At 31.7% G+C, this 19,043-nt stretch overlaps 3 protein-coding genes across 3 annotated transcripts; 2 read left to right on the top strand and 1 right to left on the bottom strand.

The window, feature by feature from the left end:
• The first annotated feature begins 1,707 nt into the window (after positions 1–1,707).
• Positions 1,708–5,515, top strand: LOC130940299 (calcineurin B-like protein 3). Its single transcript, XM_057868403.1, has 10 exons — positions 1,708–1,959; positions 3,168–3,233; positions 3,314–3,474; positions 3,771–3,853; positions 4,072–4,131; positions 4,245–4,353; positions 4,488–4,540; positions 4,631–4,711; positions 4,822–4,934; positions 5,236–5,515. The coding sequence occupies exons 3-10, from the start codon at positions 3,351–3,353 to the stop codon at positions 5,291–5,293; spliced, it is 681 nt and encodes a 226-aa protein (XP_057724386.1). The 5' UTR covers positions 1,708–1,959; positions 3,168–3,233; positions 3,314–3,350; the 3' UTR covers positions 5,294–5,515.
• A 1,146-nt stretch (positions 5,516–6,661) lies between these two features.
• Positions 6,662–9,670, bottom strand: LOC130940297 (heat shock cognate protein 80). Its single transcript, XM_057868401.1, has 3 exons — positions 9,427–9,670; positions 8,776–8,917; positions 6,662–8,676 (listed from the first exon to the last, which is right to left on the bottom strand). Exons 1-3 carry the CDS (start codon positions 9,547–9,549, stop codon positions 6,842–6,844), a joined length of 2,100 nt encoding a protein of 699 aa, XP_057724384.1. The 5' UTR covers positions 9,550–9,670; the 3' UTR covers positions 6,662–6,841.
• A 1,448-nt stretch (positions 9,671–11,118) lies between these two features.
• LOC130940298 (protein transport protein SFT2-like) lies at positions 11,119–13,819 on the top strand. The gene is made up of 4 exons (XM_057868402.1): positions 11,119–11,599; positions 12,560–12,827; positions 12,942–13,046; positions 13,344–13,819. Exons 1-4 carry the CDS (start codon positions 11,400–11,402, stop codon positions 13,452–13,454), a joined length of 684 nt encoding a protein of 227 aa, XP_057724385.1. The 5' UTR covers positions 11,119–11,399; the 3' UTR covers positions 13,455–13,819.
• Positions 13,820–19,043: the final 5,224 nt, after the last annotated feature.

The raw sequence follows: 19,043 nt of genomic DNA, 5'->3' as shown, positions 1-19,043 counted from the left end.
AAAAAAAAGAGATATATTCTTTGAAGTAAGATCCAATTTTGTTTTTATTTTTTTGAACTTGCCATTTATCAATATTTTAGAGTCATAAAGATGTATTTTTATTGATTAATTTTTGAGAATATAAATCATGATACAAAACAATTATAATTTAGTTGTTAAAAATTATATCTAAAATTTTAATTTAAAAGTTCTAAATTCAGCCTTTAACAACAATCCTTTTAAAAGGTACCTAATAATCAGAAATAATCCTAAATCTCAACAAAGAGATGATGTTTTTCATGGTCACCTTCCTTCAATCCTTCTCTTGGGACTGGCTTCTCAATTATTGAAGCAAACCAAAATGATTAAAAAAAAGGTACCATAATGATAAGAAATAGTCCTAAATCTCAACAAATTCACCAATAACTTGATAATGACCTTAGTAGGACACACTAAAATAGGTTAATTTAAGAAGGTCTTTATTAATTATTGTCTTCCCATCCAAAAAGGAGCCATAACTACATATCATTTTGCTTTTTCTTTCTTTCATTATAGTCAAACTTATTAATAACTCTCAATTCCTACATATATTCCCCATTTCTAAGGTTATGATTTTAAACCATGAAGTAGTAGATTTTTTTTTTGTGATTTATGTGGTAGGTTTTCTATTTCCCTATGCATATCATTTGCATCAAGTAGTTGTCACCTGCCACTTGAGTCACACTATCATTTTCTTAACTTGCGTGTTGAAACATTGTTTTAATATAAAAGGTAATTAACAAAGTGGTTTTACTTGTGTTAATAATAATAATAATAAACAAATTAAGTTGGGTTGATTTAGTGATTAGCTTGTTAATTCGTTTAAGTAAATATTATGGTTCGAATCTCCTCTTGTATATGTAGTAACTTATTGGCCAATAATAAACTCTTAGATAGAGTTCCGATCAATGACAAATTAGTCTTTGACCTTGACCAACTAAGAGATACCGTAGAAACCAATAATAATAATAATAATAATAAACAACTATTCAGATTATATATATATATATAAAAGTTATTGAAATTGGAAATTATTTTTAACGATATTATGTGTTTGTTTGGGTGCTATTAAATTGAAAAAAGATATTTTTTATTTTTTAGTGTGTTTGATAAATTTTTAATAGTAAAAGTAAAAGTATTAAAAAAATAAAAAATATATCTTTTTTGAGAAGTTACAATTTATATTTTTTTTAAAAGATTTTTTTTTCTTAAAAGAAATATGTTTTTTTACATAATAAATAAACAAAAAAGTACATTTATCTTATTTTATCCAAACATAATTGATAAATAAAAATATCTTTTTACCTAAGATATCCAAACATAAAATCATTTTTACTTTTAAAAAAATATCATTTAAAAAAATATCATTTAAAAAAAGATTATTTTTAAGAATGACGTCCAAACAATCCCTATAAAAAACAGTACAACAAAATCAAACACAACATATTTTGATTAAGATAGAATTTGATTTAATTTAATTTAATTTAATTTTATAGATAAAAGATAAAACAGTTTAAAAATAATATTTTATATCTTTTCCCCCCAGTTTTAAATAAAAAAAATCCAAACTCAAAATCTCATTCAAAAGAAAATCTTATCTTACATACTATTTATTTTGTGTGAGAAAATAGAAAAAAAAAAGATATATATTATTATTAGTATTGGAATATTATCTGTCAGATGAGATAGTGAGTTGCATTCCAAGGTGTACTCTTATCTGTCATCATCATCACCTTCCTCAATCCTCACACAAAAAAAGGATTCATTCGCATTCCATTCTTCCTCTAATTTGTGTCTCTGTTTGTGTTGCAGACACCAAAGCCAAACAGAAACATATTCACAACGCTTTTTCTCTTTTCCCCACGCTTTATAACTCTATTCCCCACACTTTTTTCTTCTAAGCTTCTCCCTAATTCGCCGATCGATCATCTTGCCTCCAAGGTAAGAACTTTTCCCTTACCCACTTCACCTTTTTCGTTCTATTAGCTCTGGAATCATAGAACGTAACTGATTTTCATGAATTTTGACGTCGGGTTCTCGAGATTTTCTTAAATTTCCCATCTTTTTGTTCCTTTGCGTCGGTTTCTCTATTCTGTATGTAGATCCGTGAGTTCATTTGCCTTTCATACGTGTTTGTGTTTGGGAATTTTGACTTGGATTCTCATAATTTAACCTCCTTGAATTTTGCGAATTTCAAATAATTATTCTTTTTTTTTTTAATTCACGGGCTAGATTCAGTTTTGATTTTGTAATTGCTATACTGTGATTCTGACATGTTTTGTGCGTGATGAAGCTAGATTGGGGAGGGAGGGAGGGAGGGAGGGGGTGGGGGGGACCATGGATCCGTGCTTTAACTCATTGGAAAAGTCAATTTCATAGATCAGTGGCGCTTGGCTGGATGAGAGTGATTTTTTGGTTTGTGGATTTGTGAATTTGTGTTGGATATTAATGGTACTTAATTTATTGGTTGAGCTACTTTAGTACAAGGATTAAGTGTGTTTCAGGCCTCAAGTTTCAGGTTCTATGTTTGTTGTAGTAAGTGTTAGTTATAAGTTTTGATTGCAATTAGGATTCCCTAAGTGGAATCTAGGGGCCTTTTACAAACGTTTGGAAGGATTTAAGGAGTTTGAGGCTGTTGCAGGTTTAGAAGATGAATGGTTCTACTTCAGTTTTGGATTTTCTATTGAAAACTAGCTTAATTTTGCAGGCTTTTGGTATCTGACAATCTAACCTGAAGCTTTATTTAGTTGCATGCATGAGTTCCATTGTAGGGTTTGAAAGTTATTTATTATTCTACACATGTTGCTGGTCTTCTTTCTTTTCTCTTCACTATAGTATTAGTTCTAAACTTAAGTTTTCACCTGTTTTGTGCTGTAATTCCTGACTTTAATATGTATGTATGTATGTACATGTGTGGATTTGAGAAAACTCCCCTTGCAGTGCAAAATGTGATTGATTGCATGTGGTTGGAAGAAAGTAATACATAATTTTCAACCCTCGAGAGTGATGTAATTAGTAATTTGAAATTATGTTTTAATCCAAGTTAGAGCACAGATCTTTTTTTTTTGGGGGGCGTTTTGTCTTTAATTATTTTCTCTATAGTTTTTTTTTTTTCTTGTAATTCTGAAATTGGAATATATTGTTCCCAGTGGTTCCTCCAAATTAAGATATCTTGGCATTTGGATTGATTAGCTGAAGTTGGAAATGGTTAAAAGGTTAGCTGGCCCTACACCCACCAATGATTTCATTAGGAAAGAACTAAATTAAATATCTAATTGATTTCTTTTTGGAACAGTTATGGAGTATTTTGATTTACAACTTGGAAAGATATCATGTTGCAGTGCATAGAGGGATTGAGGCATCTATTTGCTCCTCTTTTACGGTGTTGTGACCTTGATATATATAAACAGTCAAGAGGCCTTGAAGATCCTGAACTCCTTGCAAGGGAGACAGTGTGTATGCGTCAAACTTACTATGTGATTCGGATACATTTACTGTTACTTCTGTGTTGTTATGAATGAATCTTTGGTTTGGATACACATGCTTCTAAAATCTAGTATCTTGATTTATTCCCTTTAGACTTTGAAAATATTTTATTGGAATTGATGAACAAGAAAAGAAATGAAACCACACAGATGATATTTATATCTAATTTGTTTCTGTTTTCTAATATATGTCATGCTACTACTTGTGAATGGATGCACATTGCTTGAACCGTTGATAACTAACTATTTTTCTGCAACTGTATGCAGTTAGCGTAAGTGAAATCGAAGCACTTTATGAGCTGTTTAAGAAGATCAGCAGTGCCGTGATTGATGATGGGCTGATTAACAAGGTTAGATTTCTCTCTCATTTGATGACTTGTGCCTTTGCGCATACGATTATATCAATGACCTTAATGTTTTACTTGTCATTCTATATTAAACCATGAATTCCATTGTTCACCTAGGTCTTTTTTTTTCCCATCATAAGGGATTTACCATTAAAATATCTACCAGATTTATACTTAATTGCATTTTCCCCATAACATCAATACATATATATCATTTGCAGGAAGAGTTCCAATTGGCATTATTCAAGACAAATAAAAAAGAGAGTTTATTTGCTGATCGGGTATTGCTTACTTCTTTTAATTTGTTTCTAACTTCTTAAACCATGAACATCTGTTTCCTTGATCTGATTATGGTTAGTATCTCATATGAGCTTTTCAATCTGTTCTCTCTTAGGTATTTGATTTGTTTGACACAAAGCACAATGGGATACTTGGTTTCGAAGAGTTTGCTCGTGCTCTCTCAGTTTTCCATCCAAATGCCCCTATCGATGATAAGATTGAATGTATGTTGTTATTCATCATTTTAGGACTGAATTTTTTATCACTCATCTTTCTGAATTAAGTATGATACAAGATTTGAACCAATCCTTTCATTTTTAATAAATAAAAACTAAAACTGTATTATCTACTGTTTCAGTTTCCTTTCAATTGTATGATCTCAAGCAGCAGGGTTTTATTGAAAGGCAAGAGGTAATAGCCTTCTTAGATTTGATAAATTGAAGTTTTTAATCCTTATTTGGGACAATCATGATTTTAATATGCTTTTCTTCTCCTCTAAAGGTGAAGCAAATGGTAGTTGCTACACTTGCCGAATCTGGCATGAACCTATCGGATGATGTTATAGAAAGTATAATCGACAAGGTGCGACCCTCATGCCCAACTCTCTTTTTCCCTTTCATTTTACTTTGTTTTTTATTTTTTTGGGCTCAAGTCGCTCCATTTAACACTAAATTTTGGATGAATGTCTTCAGACTTTTGAGGAAGCTGACACAAAGCATGACGGCAAGATCGACAAAGAGGAGTGGAGAAACCTCGTTTTGCGCCATCCATCGCTTCTGAAAAACATGACCCTTCAATATCTCAAGTAATTTTCTAACTTATGATCTCTCAATTTCCTAGTTCATAGGAATCTAAAATTGAAGAAGACCATGGCATTGGTATAAAATAAAATGAAAAATAATGGCAATTAGGAAAGAAAGTTTGTTATTGATCACTAAAACCCTTTTAAAGTTTCTTAGTATGTTTTGAGAACAATATATTGAATTTGCTGAGAACTTTCTTGAACAGGATATGAATTAATTTCTTTACAATCATGTAAATGAAATTATGAAAAAAAGATGTATTGTTTTTACAATGATGATTATTTTGGTTTGTATGATGAGCAGGGATATCACCACAACATTCCCAAGCTTTGTGTTCCATTCACAAGTAGATGATACCTGAGTCTTCAAAGCAAAAAGCATTCATCATCACATGGACACTTTCTGTCTTTCTCCCACGGTTTCTCACCTCTTGTGTAAAAAATGGACATGTCAGAGAGATTTGCTTCATTATTATGCCTTTGAAGAAGATAATTTTGTTTTGTTGATTCTATTCAGTTGTTTTTTGTATTTTGGTGATGTTAAACTCTCAAATTTGATTTATTTATTTATTGCTTGAAATTTCCACACCATTTTTCCCAATACATAAATTAGTGATGAGCTGTGCACATGTATTAGGTCCTGGGAAATCTATTACCACTTTCTTTTGACCAATAGTTTTTCCAAATTCTCAAGATATTAAAATAAATGAACCAAAGGGTTGCATTGTTATGAGATGAAATTTTAAAATATGTAAAATGCAAAGCTCATCCATAAATACTCCTTATTAAGTAAAAATATTGTACATGTAAAATTATTATATTTTTATATTAATAATTTAGATTTAGAATTTAAAATTAGTGTTTTGAATTTAAAAACTAGGATCTAAAGCTCAAAATTTTAGGATTTAGAAAATATTTAAGGTATAGGATTTAATGTTATTTTTGAAACACATCAGCATTGTTGGGAAACTGTCCAAAGTTCTTTTATTGTGTTATGATTTTCACTTATAGTGCCTTTATCAACATATATTACACTCATTTTGTTTTCAAGCTCAATAAAAATTTTCCTGATTCACTTAATCCGTTCAAACTACACCAATTTCTCTAAACCTTACTTTAACAAGTTAATAGTATGTTTCTTCCGCCACCAAAATTTTAAGTTCCCAAAGGGGAAAGTAATCAGATTCAATATAGCACCTAATCTGTCGGCGTTAGGAAATCAAATACGTTAGAAACAATCCATTTGTTCTCATTTTAATGCAACATAATGTACGAATTAGTAATTACAAGGTATTATACAACGTGTAATTTTATTTTGCAAGTTACAACAGTTCCAGACGTCACGTGTAAAGGTACTAGTTCTTGATCCAAAGTATATATAGGCAGTAAGAAGAAAATTTTCATACATATAGATTATGTCTAGAGAAGGCACCACTAAATTAAACTACCATGTCATCAAAAAACATAACTCATACGAAAAGAAAAACATCCAAAATTTAAATATTTAATATATTTATTATAGTTTACTAAATTAAAACTATAAATAGTAACTCAACCCTCTTTTTATGAATATAAGTTAGAACAGGCTTATGGCACCTCCCCTTCAGTTGTAATTATTTTGAACAAAAAATCATAGCTAAAGATTAAAAAGAAAAAAAAACCCGATGATGCAAATTGAAATTTAAGGTCATTCAGGTAAACAAAGCAATAATAGAATAGAGCCCAAAAACTTGACGAAAGGATTACCATATACTGCTAGGTGTTCAAGAGCACCAAAAAGAAAAGAGTTCCAAGACTTGCACCTAATTCGTCGACAATCAAACTTAAAAAAGAACTTAAAACAGTAAAACCAAAAGAGAGTTCCAGAATTCCTCTATAATAATCTAGAAAGTAAATTGCGTGAGCGAGATTTAATCAACCTCCTCCATCTTGCTACCTTCGGCATCAGCATCAACGTCTTCAAGGGGAGGCATGTCTGCATCTGCATCACCAGCATCCTCGTCAATGCTGAGTCCCAGCTTGAGCATCCTGTGAATCCTGTTCCCGAATGTGTTGGGGTCGTCAAGGCTGAACCCTGATGTTAGCAAAGCGGTCTCAAACAGCAACAGGACAAGATCCTTCACGGACTTGTCATTCTTGTCAGCATCAGCTCTCTTCCTCAACTCTTCCATGATTGGGTTCTCAGGGTTGATCTCCATCGTCTTCTTGCTCGACATATAACCTGCCATGCTGCTATCCCTTAATGCCTGCGCTTTCATGATTCTTTCCATGTTTGCTGTCCAACCATATTCACCAGTTACAAGACAGCAAGGAGAATCAACAACACGGTCGGAGACTATAACTTTCTCAACCTTGTCACCCAACACATCCTTGATCACCTTGCACAGACCATCGAATTTCTCCTTCAGTTCTTCCTTTCTCTTCTTTTCATCTTCACTCTCATCAAGTTTCAAACCTTCCTTGGTAGCAGAGACCAGCTTCTTACCCTCAAATTCCTTGAGCTGACCAACTGCGTATTCATCAATGGCATCAACCATGTATAGCACCTCATACCCCTTCTTCTTGAGCTTTTCCAGGAATGGTGAATTCTCAACAGCTTTCTTGCTTTCACCAGTGATGTAGTAGATGTCATTCTGTCCTTCCTTCATCCTGGTCACATAGTCCTTGAGGCTGGTCATCTCATCACCACTCTTAGTTGAATGGTACCTGAGCAATTCAGCCAGCTTTGTCTTGTTCTGGGAATCCTCATGGATGCCAAGCTTCAAGTTCTTTGAGAAAGCCTCATAGAACTTGTTATAGTCCTCCTTGTTCTCAGCAATCTCAAAGAAGAGCTCAATGCACTTCTTTACAAGGTTCTTTCTGATGACCTTAAGGATCTTGTTCTGCTGAAGCGTTTCTCTGGAGATGTTTAGTGGAAGATCCTCAGAATCCACAATACCCTTAACAAAGCTAAGATATTCAGGAATCAACTCTTCGCAGTTGTCCATGATGAAGACACGCCGGACATAGAGCTTGATGTTGTTAGGCTTCTTCCTTGTATCAAAGAGGTCAAATGGTGCCCTCTTAGGTACAAAGAGGATAGCCTTAAACTCGAGCTGACCCTCAACAGAGAAGTGCTTCACATTCAAATGCTCTTCCCAGTCATTGGTGAGACTCTTGTAGAATGCAGCATACTCCTCCTTTGTGATCTCCTCAGGCTTCCTCATCCAAATAGGCTTCTGCTTGTTCACCAAAGACCACTCATGTGAGACTTCCTTAATTTTCTTCTTTTTCTTTTCCTTCTCCTCCTTTTCTTCGTCTACATCCTCAACTTTACCCTCCTCTTCCTTCTTCTCTTCCTCGTCCTCATCATCTGATATCTCCTTCTCAGTAGTCTTCTCAATCCAAAGAGAGATTGGGTAGCTGATGAATTCAGAATGCTTCTTAATCAAATCCTTCAGCCGACGCTCCTCAAGGTACTCAAGCTGATCCTCCTTGAGGTGGAGAGTAATCTTGGTTCCCCTACCAAGATTCTCACCAGATGTATCCCTTGTTACAGTAAATGAACCACCAGCTTGAGATTCCCACACGTACTGCTCATCATCGTTATGCTTTGTAGTAACAATAACCTTCTCAGCCACCAAATAAGCAGAGTAGAACCCAACACCAAACTGTCCAATCATGCTAACATCGGCGCCAGCAGCCAAGGCTTCCATGAATTCCTTGGTCCCGGACCTTGCAATCGTACCCAAGTTGTTCACCAAATCTGTGAAACGCAAAGCAGAGAACCATTAGGAAATATTGATTAGCGTACAGTGCAACACATGTAAATTCACCTTAACTGATGAATTTTCTGATATCTTACCAGCCTTCGTCATGCCAATGCCACTGTCAATGATTGTTAATGTGTTGTTAGTCTTGTCAGGAACGATGTGAATAAACAACTCAGGTTGAGCATCGAGCTTGCTCTTGTCCGTCAAGCTCTCAAATCGGATCTTATCCAAAGCCTACATTATAACAATTAAAAATATGTAAGACTCAGATCAATTCCACATTATACAACAAATTGACCCTATATATGAACCTTCAAGCCGAATCGCCCAATTTCAAAACACAGATTGAAAAAACAATGGTGGTAACAGTAGAAAACTAAATGAAAACGGCTTCCTAAACAATAACCCTAACAAACTGCCACAACATGAATTATAATACTCAGCAACAATAACTTTTCAGCTAATAGATAACCTGATACTAAAATAGAAATGACAATAAAACAACATAAAATCATTTCAAAAGAAAAAAAAAGTCAAGCAGATCCTCGTCGAGATTTATAAACAAGCAAATTCACCGATCAACATATAAGATATTCAATCTCAACTACAATAGCGTTAAAACGTAACCATCGAAAACACTACACGGTAATCATAATCATAATTCAAATTAGAAAATAAAACTAGATCTTGCTCAACAGATAACGAGAAAAGGTAAAATGAAAGCAAATGAGACAAAAGCTTACATCAGAAGAATTGCTGATGAGCTCACGAAGGAAGATCTCCTTGTTGCTGTAGAAAGTGTTGATGATGAGACTTAGGAGCTGGTTGATCTCAGCCTGGAAGGCAAACGTCTCAGTCTCCGCCATTGGAACTTGGAAGAGGAGAGAAAAGTGAAAGAAGAGTTAGGGTTTTGAGAGAATGAGAAAACGAAGAAGAAAGCGTTGTTGCAGAGAAAGAGTGAGGGAGTGAGGGAAGGTATAAGAAGGGTTAGCGTAAGGGGGTTCTAGATCCTTCTATTTTTCTAAATAATCCGAATTCTACGGACCCTACAACCCCAACTACACGTGTGGGCCCAATTTTATTTTGGGAGCTACGTTCGCAACCGTCGACTTGGTCTTTCTTTAATTCCAGCCGTTCGTTCAATTGTTTATTTTTGGTTACTCTGATATTTTCATTTTATAATTTTTCTTTTAGAAATTTCTAGATTTTCAGTTTAAATTGAAAATCCTTTACCTTTATTATTTCTTTTCACATAATTTTACTGTTTAGTTTAACAGCTTATGATAATTAGAGGCCGTTTGGGAACGCACAAAAGTTACTTTTTTTTTTTACTTTTGAATTATGAAAAGTTACGATAAGTGTGTTTGGCATTATTTTTAAGAAGAGCTTTTAACTTTTTGAAAAATTAATTCATAGCTTTTGGAAGAAATAGAAATAGATGACTTTCTCTTTTTTGATAAGTCATTTTATCACTTCCGTGAAAAAAAAATTGATTTCAAAACAAAAAAATTTACTTTTGTTCTTGATTCCGTGAAAAAATGTTTCCTGTTTCTGCTGGAAATACTGGCCCTCCACCACCATTTTCACGCAAGGTTCCATCTTCTAGAAGCACTGACCTTCCACCATCATCCTCACACGCAATGTTCCATCTGCTGGAAGTGTTGGCCTTCCACCACCATTTTCATGTAATGATTCATCTGCTGGAAGTATTAACCCTTCACCACCATCTTCTGTTCCATCTGAACCAGCATATATTCCTTTCAAGTATTTTTTTTATCATTTTATCATTCTATTTTTATTATTAAATTTGTATTGAATATTTTGTATGCTATGAAATCTCAGTTTTAATTTTATTTTTTTATATGTGATTTTAATTTTATTTTTTTTATATGTGATTTTATTTTTATACAACTTGCTATTATTTTTATAATTAGTTTTATAATTTTCTTTTTTTTATGTTCTTCCCTAACAAATTCATGAAAGTGACAAGTCCGGAAGAAAATTTAAAGCTGATTGGAATGAACGAAATACTGTTATATTCATGAAAATATGGAAAGAAGAGATGGTGGTTCGAAATAGACCTGGAATACATTTTAACAAAGTTGGTTGGACAAATTTAAAAATAAAATTCTTGAAAGAGACTGGTTTAAATTATGAGTCTAAACAATTTAAAAAAATTTAATATTCATTCTCTTATGTCAAAAAAATTGTATTTTTTGAGTTATTTATCCAAATGCTACAACTTTAAAATAAGTACTTCTATAGTTAAAAATCCAAACACAAATAACTTATTTATAAGCTACTATTAATAAAAGTCCTTATACTTTAAGCTCTTTTTTCAAAAGAACTTATTTAAGTTATTTACCCAAACTGGGCCTTAGTAGATTAATTCACTCTTTAGACTTTATACTCTAAAAACTTCTCTCTGACTCTATCCCTTTTTGGATAGAGAGAGTGGAAGATTATGAGTGTTCATCCACCATCATCATTTGAAAATTCATAGAATTAGAAGGCACCAAAAATGGGAAAAAAAAAAAGTTAGCTATATTTTTGAATTTTCTATTTCATCGTTAATAGTAGAATTTTAGACTTTAAATGGAAGACTCGTTATGAATTGTAGCTACCTCCCATCGAAAACAAATAGAATGCTTTATTTTTAGTTCATAGTTGGATCTGGATTTGGATTTTGGATTCGGATTCGGATCCACAACGGAAAATGGAGGGCTGGTTCTCTTCGCGGACTGCAACTGATGACCAGCTCAAAACGGCGTCGTCTTCTTCGTCGTCGTCGTCTCTGCTAGCCGATTGGAATTCCTATGCTTCCTCTCAGTCTCAGTCGCAAGGTATCATCGCATCCTTCGATCTCGAATCTGCCGTTCGATCCGCTAATGACACCGTTTCCGGCACCTTCAACGTGTAAGATTCATCATTTTTGCTTCTTATTTTCTTTCTAATCATTACTCGCTAGCTCGCTCGCTTAATCAATCAGTTTCATTCTATGTTTCACGCGATCTGCCTCCTTCGTTTGTTTTTGGATATTATCTTACTTAATTAAGATCGAAAGCTGAAGCCTGTTCAAATAGAAGAAGCTATGTTGATTTAGTTTCCTTTGAGTTTGAATCTAAAGGTGGTATCATTGCAGCTGACTGCCGTTGGAAATGAACAAAAGCTTCTGAGGAAGAACTTATTAGGGTTTCAAGGCTGGTTTGATTAATTATTAGTAGTAGCAGCACTAGTTTCTGGGATCAAAAATGTATTTAGGATTAAGACATTTTATGAGATTAGTAAACTTGCATAGTGATTCTGGCAGACTTGTGATTGTGAGCTTGCCTGTGATCCCACAAAATCCAACAACTTCAAACTCCAAGGGACTTTGGCTTGTAAAATCGTGTCAACTTACACCAAATACGATGATTTTGACAACATTATTTGCTATGTATCTGATATAAAAATCATAAATATTTTTCTTCTGGCATGTGTATAATCAGTATCAGTATATACTGTTACTTGTTAGTATAGAAGAGGTTGAGAATTGGTGTTAGTAACCCTTTCCTTATCCTCATGCAAATGTAGTATAATGATTCTAAATTCTAGTGCAATTTTATGTGGAAAAACACACTGTTCTTTTCTGCCTTATCTGATTGTAGTAGAGAAGTCATCGTTTACTTTCTTTTAAGCTTCTCTGCTTGACAGTATAATTTGATATGGGTAGGTAGAATTTTGACTAAAATGTTTTCTTAGTGAATGTCTGAATCGTGGCGAAAGATCATGTTGGACAGAAGCCTTCTATAACTCAAATTGCAAAATATTATCTACTTTTGCCTGAACTATATGTTCTCATGTTGTTAACTGATTCGTCCCTAATATATTGTTTAGGGTTTCTAAAGGTGTGAGAGACATACCTGGCAACCTCCAGTCCGCCACTAGTAGTCTTCCCTCAGGGAAAGCATTGGTGTATTTTAGTTTGTTTCTGGCGTCAGGGGTCTTCTTTGTTTTCATCGCGTTCACCTTGTTCCTTCCTATGATGGTGGTTATGCCCCAAAAGTTTGCCATATGCTTTACTCTAGGGTGTGGATTTATTATTGGATCATTCTTTGCTCTCAAAGGTCCAAAGAATCAGCTCACTCACATGTTTTCCAAGGAGGTAACTAACCAGAATTTTGTCATGTTTTATTCATTGTGGCAATATAACTTTTACCTATCATTATAACATTCTCTGGGTGCTTTGGTTTGACACATTCTTTTTGTTTCATTTCAGAGGCTCCCTTTTACCCTGGGTTTTATATGCAGTATGTTTGGTACCATATACGTATCAATGGTGCTACACAGCTACATCCTTTCTGTTGTGTTCTCTGTGATACAGGTATCGTTTTTTCGTGTCCTTAAGATGCTTCTTTGTGCATGCTTCATCCTGTGTTATCATTAGCATTTGATGTGGATTTGAAGTTTGTGCAAAGGTTTCTGGACATAGTCTTGGATTTGCGATAACTTTCCCTCCCATACGACAACCAACATAAATTTAAGAGATCCTATTTACACTTATGGGCCTTGCCGAAAATTGTGTTCCCTAAACATTTTTGTGTATAGTAGTAATTTGTTGTTTCTTCTTTCTGAAATAGTCTATCTTGCGTTGAAATAGATATTTTGATTATACTTGCAGGTTCTCTCACTTGGATATTATTGTATATCATATTTTCCTGGTGGTTCTGCTGGAATGAGATTCCTAACTTCTTCCCTTACCTCCCGAATTTCTGCATGCTTTGGGAGTTGATTTCTCTTTGTTAATGGTGGATGAGATCATTTCATATCCATGTCAATATTTCAGCTGAAGCTCTGAACTGGCTCAAGAATATTGCTAAGTTGAAGCATCATTCAACTCCTCTAAGCAATGTGTGTTGCAACTTCTGAATGAAAAATTCGATTTAAGGAAGTCCATTGCATTCTGCATGTTTCTTTCCTTCGGCCAAGTGTAGAAAATAGCTTTTGTCAAATGAGAACTATTCTTTGGACATTTATTTCTTCTCTTTTTGCACATTTATCATTTTCTGTTTATTAACTGTCACATAATCGTCTGTAAGCTAAACTATCTTGCTAAATGTTCTATAATACCGTGCCATTTTCTGTGTTCTGGAATCAGCTATGAATCTTTCAACTAGAATAATTTTGTAATGATTCTTTTTTTTTAGATTTTTCTTTTGTTGCCGACAGGTATCTGCTCGATATGCCAAAGATTAATCTGTGCTAAATTTAAGTTCTGCTGCTAGCTATGGGTTGTTAACTAATGAGTTGTTGCATGTATCAGCGAGATTCAAAAATGTTGGACATGAACCAGTTTCTTAAACGGGTATAAAATAAAAAGTTGGATCCTAACGAATTTTGTATCTTTCACTTTCCAAAAACAAAAAATGAACACTCTTTCGTAAGGCCCATAAACAAAATCAAAGGTTCTCTCGATGGCCCAAGGAATAATCGCAATTGCTCTTCATAATTCCTATGCTAATGTCAATCAAATTCTAAGATTTTCAATTCTCAGGGGCTTAATTGTTATGCCCATCAATATTAAAAAATATTTCTAATATTCTATTCCCTATGAAGCAAAACATTAAACCTAAGTAACATAAACTTCACAAGTTTGGAATTTTTTTACCCGGCAATATTATCCTATTACATTCTAGTAATGAGGGATTACCAAATAGTATTGAACAGTAATTGGCATTAGACTAATACATTAGGGACTAATACTAGTGTACTTTATTCATTTCTAAAGTACAAAAGAAGCAGAAAGCCTTGGCTATTATGACCCATGAAATTTATTAGATAATGGTCAAAGTAATATAATCTCGGTAAAAAAAAAGATGATTTCTTTTTAATAGTATAGTGATCAATTTGCCACCCATAATTACCCCTCTAATAATTTATAGCATTGGAAAGTGACTTAAGAACAGAACCCCTTAACTTAAGGATAGAGTTGCACTGCAATGATGTGATCATATATATAATGATTTGACCATTTTAATATGAAGAGTATTTATGATAGAGTTAAAGCCATGCATGCATGCATGAGGTGTCATCAATAGTCATTTATAGAGTCATGTTATTTTCAAACACTAAATATATAAAACCATAAACTCATATCTTTGTACTATACAACATGATATGATTAATTAATATTTATCTCTTTTTATAATAAATAGGTTATTGAGAGGCATATATGGCATGGAATAGGGAAACCAATGCCAAAAAGCCGAAATTGAGTGCATCACTTTGCAAGGTTTGAAAATGAAAAGCCTAGTTATAGAGAATACAAACAAAAGCTAAATTATAAAATGAATTTGTCACTCAAAGGACTCACTCATTGAGACTTGAGAGGATATAGCATTGTCTATATAATAAGTATATATACGTTCTCATTGAATTTGCACATGTTGTAGCTGGTAAATCTCATTTATAGAGCATAGAGCATAATTACATGCTAATAATTATTTGATAATGGTGATTTATTTTTGTTAGATATATAATTCTTCGTTTCTCTTCTCTTATTAACTTAAATTTTTTTTAAAAAATAATTTTATGATATAATATCAAAAATTTTATGACTAAAAAATTTAAAATTTATTATTTTTAATTTAAAAAAATGTAGGATAATTAAGGCAAATGAAAAGAAAAATAACTCCTAGCAAATTTTTACACAAATAAAAAAAAAACTTTTATATAAACAAATGTGTTAAGGATAAAATTATTTGTGTGTCTCTTTGGTCCATTTAAATTAAAAAAAAAATAGAATGTGATAATTATATATTATTTTTCTGTTGAATATGAAATAAAAGCATATACTTTTTTATTTATTTTAAAGTTAGAATTGAAATTCGAATCTACGATCTCTAAATAAGTTTAAGAATATTATACCATTTGAATTATAATTCGTTGGCCTGTAATTTTTTTATTATTGGACAAACATATAAATTATGAAATCTAATTTACGTGAGAATAAATTTCATATCCTATCTAAAATCATATATCAGTCTGATACAGAAGATATAGAACAAGTGTCCAGAACATTTTTTTTTCTCAATATAATCACATAATTTTATCCTAATTAATATACCATTTATTGGGTTTGGTTCTTTTCGACCTAGCTACATACAGCTAGTCTTAATGTCTTATCTCTATGATTATGGAAGCAATCACAAGTTCGAAGACACTGGCCAAATAATTAGAAAGAAACAAAGACTTTAATTGTTTGTAATAGACAATAAGGTTTTGTCATATTAATATTATTGATCATAGGATCTAGACTTAAGACTAGTCCATCCCATACGTGTGAATTTGGGAAGTGTATCTGGGGATCTTGGCCATTCATTTATGATTCTAATTTCAATTCACAATGCATGATGCATGTCAATTAAGAAATCTTGTGTTGGGTTCCATCAATGATCAATGTGTATTAATTATTGGGATTCAAAAGTCCAATTGATGTACATCGAATTCACAACTTTGCTGACTTTATTGCACGTGTGCCATGCATTAAGGACAAAAGTTCAGATAGTAACACAATTACTTGTTAATTATAAAGGACCCCATACCCTTGCTTCTAGGCTCCATCCTCAATGCAAATTTGGTTTTCAGGATTAGACTTAATTGTTTGTATAATTTAATCTCATAACCACTAAAAGGCTACTATCAACATCAAAATTGGAGAAAATTAAATTTAAGCAATCATAACTCATAATTATTATCTGTGGAGATAGTCAATTATGTTGGATAAAAGAGTAAGGTGTAGTTTAGATAAACAGATTAATTAAGATTTTTTTAAAAAAATAATTTAAATAATAAATATTTATATTAAAAATAGTTTATAAATAAGTTATTTTGTATTTAATTTTTTAATTTTAAAAGTATTTATTATAAAAATATATAATAAAAATTTATTAGGAGAGAAATTACTTTTTTAACTTTTTTATAAGTATATTTAAATAATTTTTTAAAAATTTATATTTTAATTTTAAAAATTATACCAGACATTAATATTACTATTTTTTATAAGTCAAAAGTTTTAAAAAATTTTCAAACAAACCTAATTACTTTATTATTATAATCTACTAGAGATTCATCTCATTTCTAATAAAATCTATATACTATATAAATATAAGGTGAAATATCTATTTTTTTTATAATTCTTATATTTCATGTAGACGACATCTAAATTGAGCGTTGAAATCTTTATTACAGGTATCGTTTCATCTTGCTCATGAATTATTATTGTTGACTGAAATTTTCGTTTTTTGACGATTATAATTTTTATTAAATTCAGGTTATTAGTTAGTAAGATTAATTACTATGGTATATTTTTTTTTTCATGTCGAAGAATTGATGGATATATTCATAATTTAATATATTTTAATATATAAATTATATTAGACATTTTTGAACCACTAATGTACTAATTAATAAACTTTTAAAACAACATATTTTAAAATAAAGGTATAATTACTCTATTGGTCTTTATAGTTTTGTAAAACTTTTAATTAGGTCCTATATTTTTCTTAATTGGGCCTCTATAACAAATTTTTTTTCAATTAGGTCCCTTTTGGTAGTAATTAGCTTAATTGTATAGGGACCAAATTAAAAAAAAAAATAATACGACTCAATTAAAAGGGAAAAAAGCATAGAGACTGGATAATATTATCCGTTTTGACACACAAGGTCTCACGGTTTTGCTTTTGACAATAGGAATGATAGCCGAAGTCTCCCACACTCACTCGTCAAAATGCGTCATGCTAGAGAGAAGTATCCACACCCTTATAAGACATGCTTCGTTCCCCTCTCCAACCGATATGGGACCTTACAGAAACTTAATTAAAAATTTCGCAAAATTATAAAGACCTACGAAATAATTAAAAACCTAAAATAAATATATAAAGAGAATAGTGCGTGTTCATATCTTACATCTATTTTTACATGCGTTGAGTGACTCGCTTTCTTGTCATGAAGACATGAACTATATATAACATAAAAATCAATACCTCCACTAAGTTGTGGCTCAGTGCTAAATCAAAATAGTTAGCGACAAAATCATGAATTAATTAATTAGAGGTTCATTATTGTAATTGGAGGTATATATATAGAGGGTGAGTATTCATTGCCCTACTCTACTAATGTTTGTTCAGAGGTCATCACTCACACATTTTGTGATGACCACCATAACATTTTCATTAGTCAAACATGGATTTTCCTTGGATCCTGTTCTGATTAATAATAATAATTGTGAGTTTTGATTTAATTTACTGTAACGACATAGATTCTACATTCAATTAATAAGTATATATAGTAATTAACAAACACAAAGTAGGGGAAGTAATTAAGGGTTAAAATAATAATCATATGGAGGAATTGTATGGAAGGAATTGAATAATAATATATATTGAATTTATTATTTGTTGATATCTTATAAGCAAAGCTTCAATTCACTGAGGTTGTTGTTCTCCATTAACAGCATCATCATCATCGCTTGTTTGTATAAATTAAGATATATTTTTTAATTAGTGAGTAGTGGTGCTACAGAAAATTATTAATTAATAATCAAGCAATTAATGTTGTTACCTGTATATCACGTGCATGGCACACCCCTATGTGTAATGTGCTCATCAATCATCACTATAAATCCACCAAGAAGGCAACAACAAAGTGAGTTTATTTATATATATATTATTAGGTCCGAAAGAAAATGCTCTTCATATAAAAAATATTGTCATTCATAGGAAATGAATTCTTTTATTAAAAATGTTATTATTTAACAATGTTTATATGTAAGTGATAATAATATAAGATAACCCTTAACATAAATCCTATTATATCAAGAAAATTTGCACTTTTTTTTTGTATGAATATTTATGAGTTTAATAAAAGGGTAATTTTTTTCGATTAATATCATTTAATTTTTGAAAAAAAAAATGAGGATTCAATAAAAATAATTTTACAATAAAAAATATTGTCTAATATTTTATACACTATTAAAAGTGCTTAATTGGACTACCTATACTATTTTAAAAGTTTTACAAACACATATATATAACTATATATATAAAATTACATTTTTATTGTATAGAGAAATGAGGTGTATCTATATTGATTATCTGAGATCTTTTTACCTCAGGAAATAATGGAACCGTTGTTTTAACTCAGCAAAAGACTACCGTTTTAACTTTAGAAAATTGTGACAGTTTTTAAAAGATTGTTGTAATAATTAAAATGGTGCTCTAAATTACGATATTTTTCGAAATCGTCGTACTTAATAATAATGATGGTTCAAATTGTCGTAATTATCCAAAAAAATGTCGTTTTTGCCAGATTTTTTTATAAT

This window comes from Arachis stenosperma, chromosome 7, assembly GCF_014773155.1.
Source record: "Arachis stenosperma cultivar V10309 chromosome 7, arast.V10309.gnm1.PFL2, whole genome shotgun sequence".
NCBI classification, from domain to species: Eukaryota; Viridiplantae; Streptophyta; class Magnoliopsida; order Fabales; family Fabaceae; genus Arachis; species Arachis stenosperma.
This window is presented reverse-complemented; position numbering and strand designations above follow the sequence as displayed.

Bases quoted from the DNA above. Each gene is read 5' to 3' on its own strand.
- LOC130940299 (XM_057868403.1), top strand. From the start codon at position 3,351: ATGTTGCAGTGCATAGAGGGATTGAGGCATCTATTTGCTCCTCTTTTA. The intron at 4,132-4,244 runs GTATTGCTTACT...GTTCTCTCTTAG, and splicing joins AGAGTTTATTTGCTGATCGG to GTATTTGATTTGTTTGACAC. The intron at 4,935-5,235 runs GTAATTTTCTAA...TATGATGAGCAG, and splicing joins ATGACCCTTCAATATCTCAA to GGATATCACCACAACATTCC.
- LOC130940297 (XM_057868401.1), bottom strand. From the start codon at position 9,549: ATGGCGGAGACTGAGACGTTTGCCTTCCAGGCTGAGATCAACCAGCTC. The intron at 8,918-9,426 runs GTAAGCTTTTGT...GTTATAATGTAG, and splicing joins TCATCAGCAATTCTTCTGAT to GCTTTGGATAAGATCCGATT. The intron at 8,677-8,775 runs GTAAGATATCAG...TGCGTTTCACAG, and splicing joins CATTGGCATGACGAAGGCTG to ATTTGGTGAACAACTTGGGT.
- LOC130940298 (XM_057868402.1), top strand. From the start codon at position 11,400: ATGGAGGGCTGGTTCTCTTCGCGGACTGCAACTGATGACCAGCTCAAA. The intron at 12,828-12,941 runs GTAACTAACCAG...GTTTCATTTCAG, and splicing joins CTCACATGTTTTCCAAGGAG to AGGCTCCCTTTTACCCTGGG. The intron at 13,047-13,343 runs GTATCGTTTTTT...TTATACTTGCAG, and splicing joins TTGTGTTCTCTGTGATACAG to GTTCTCTCACTTGGATATTA.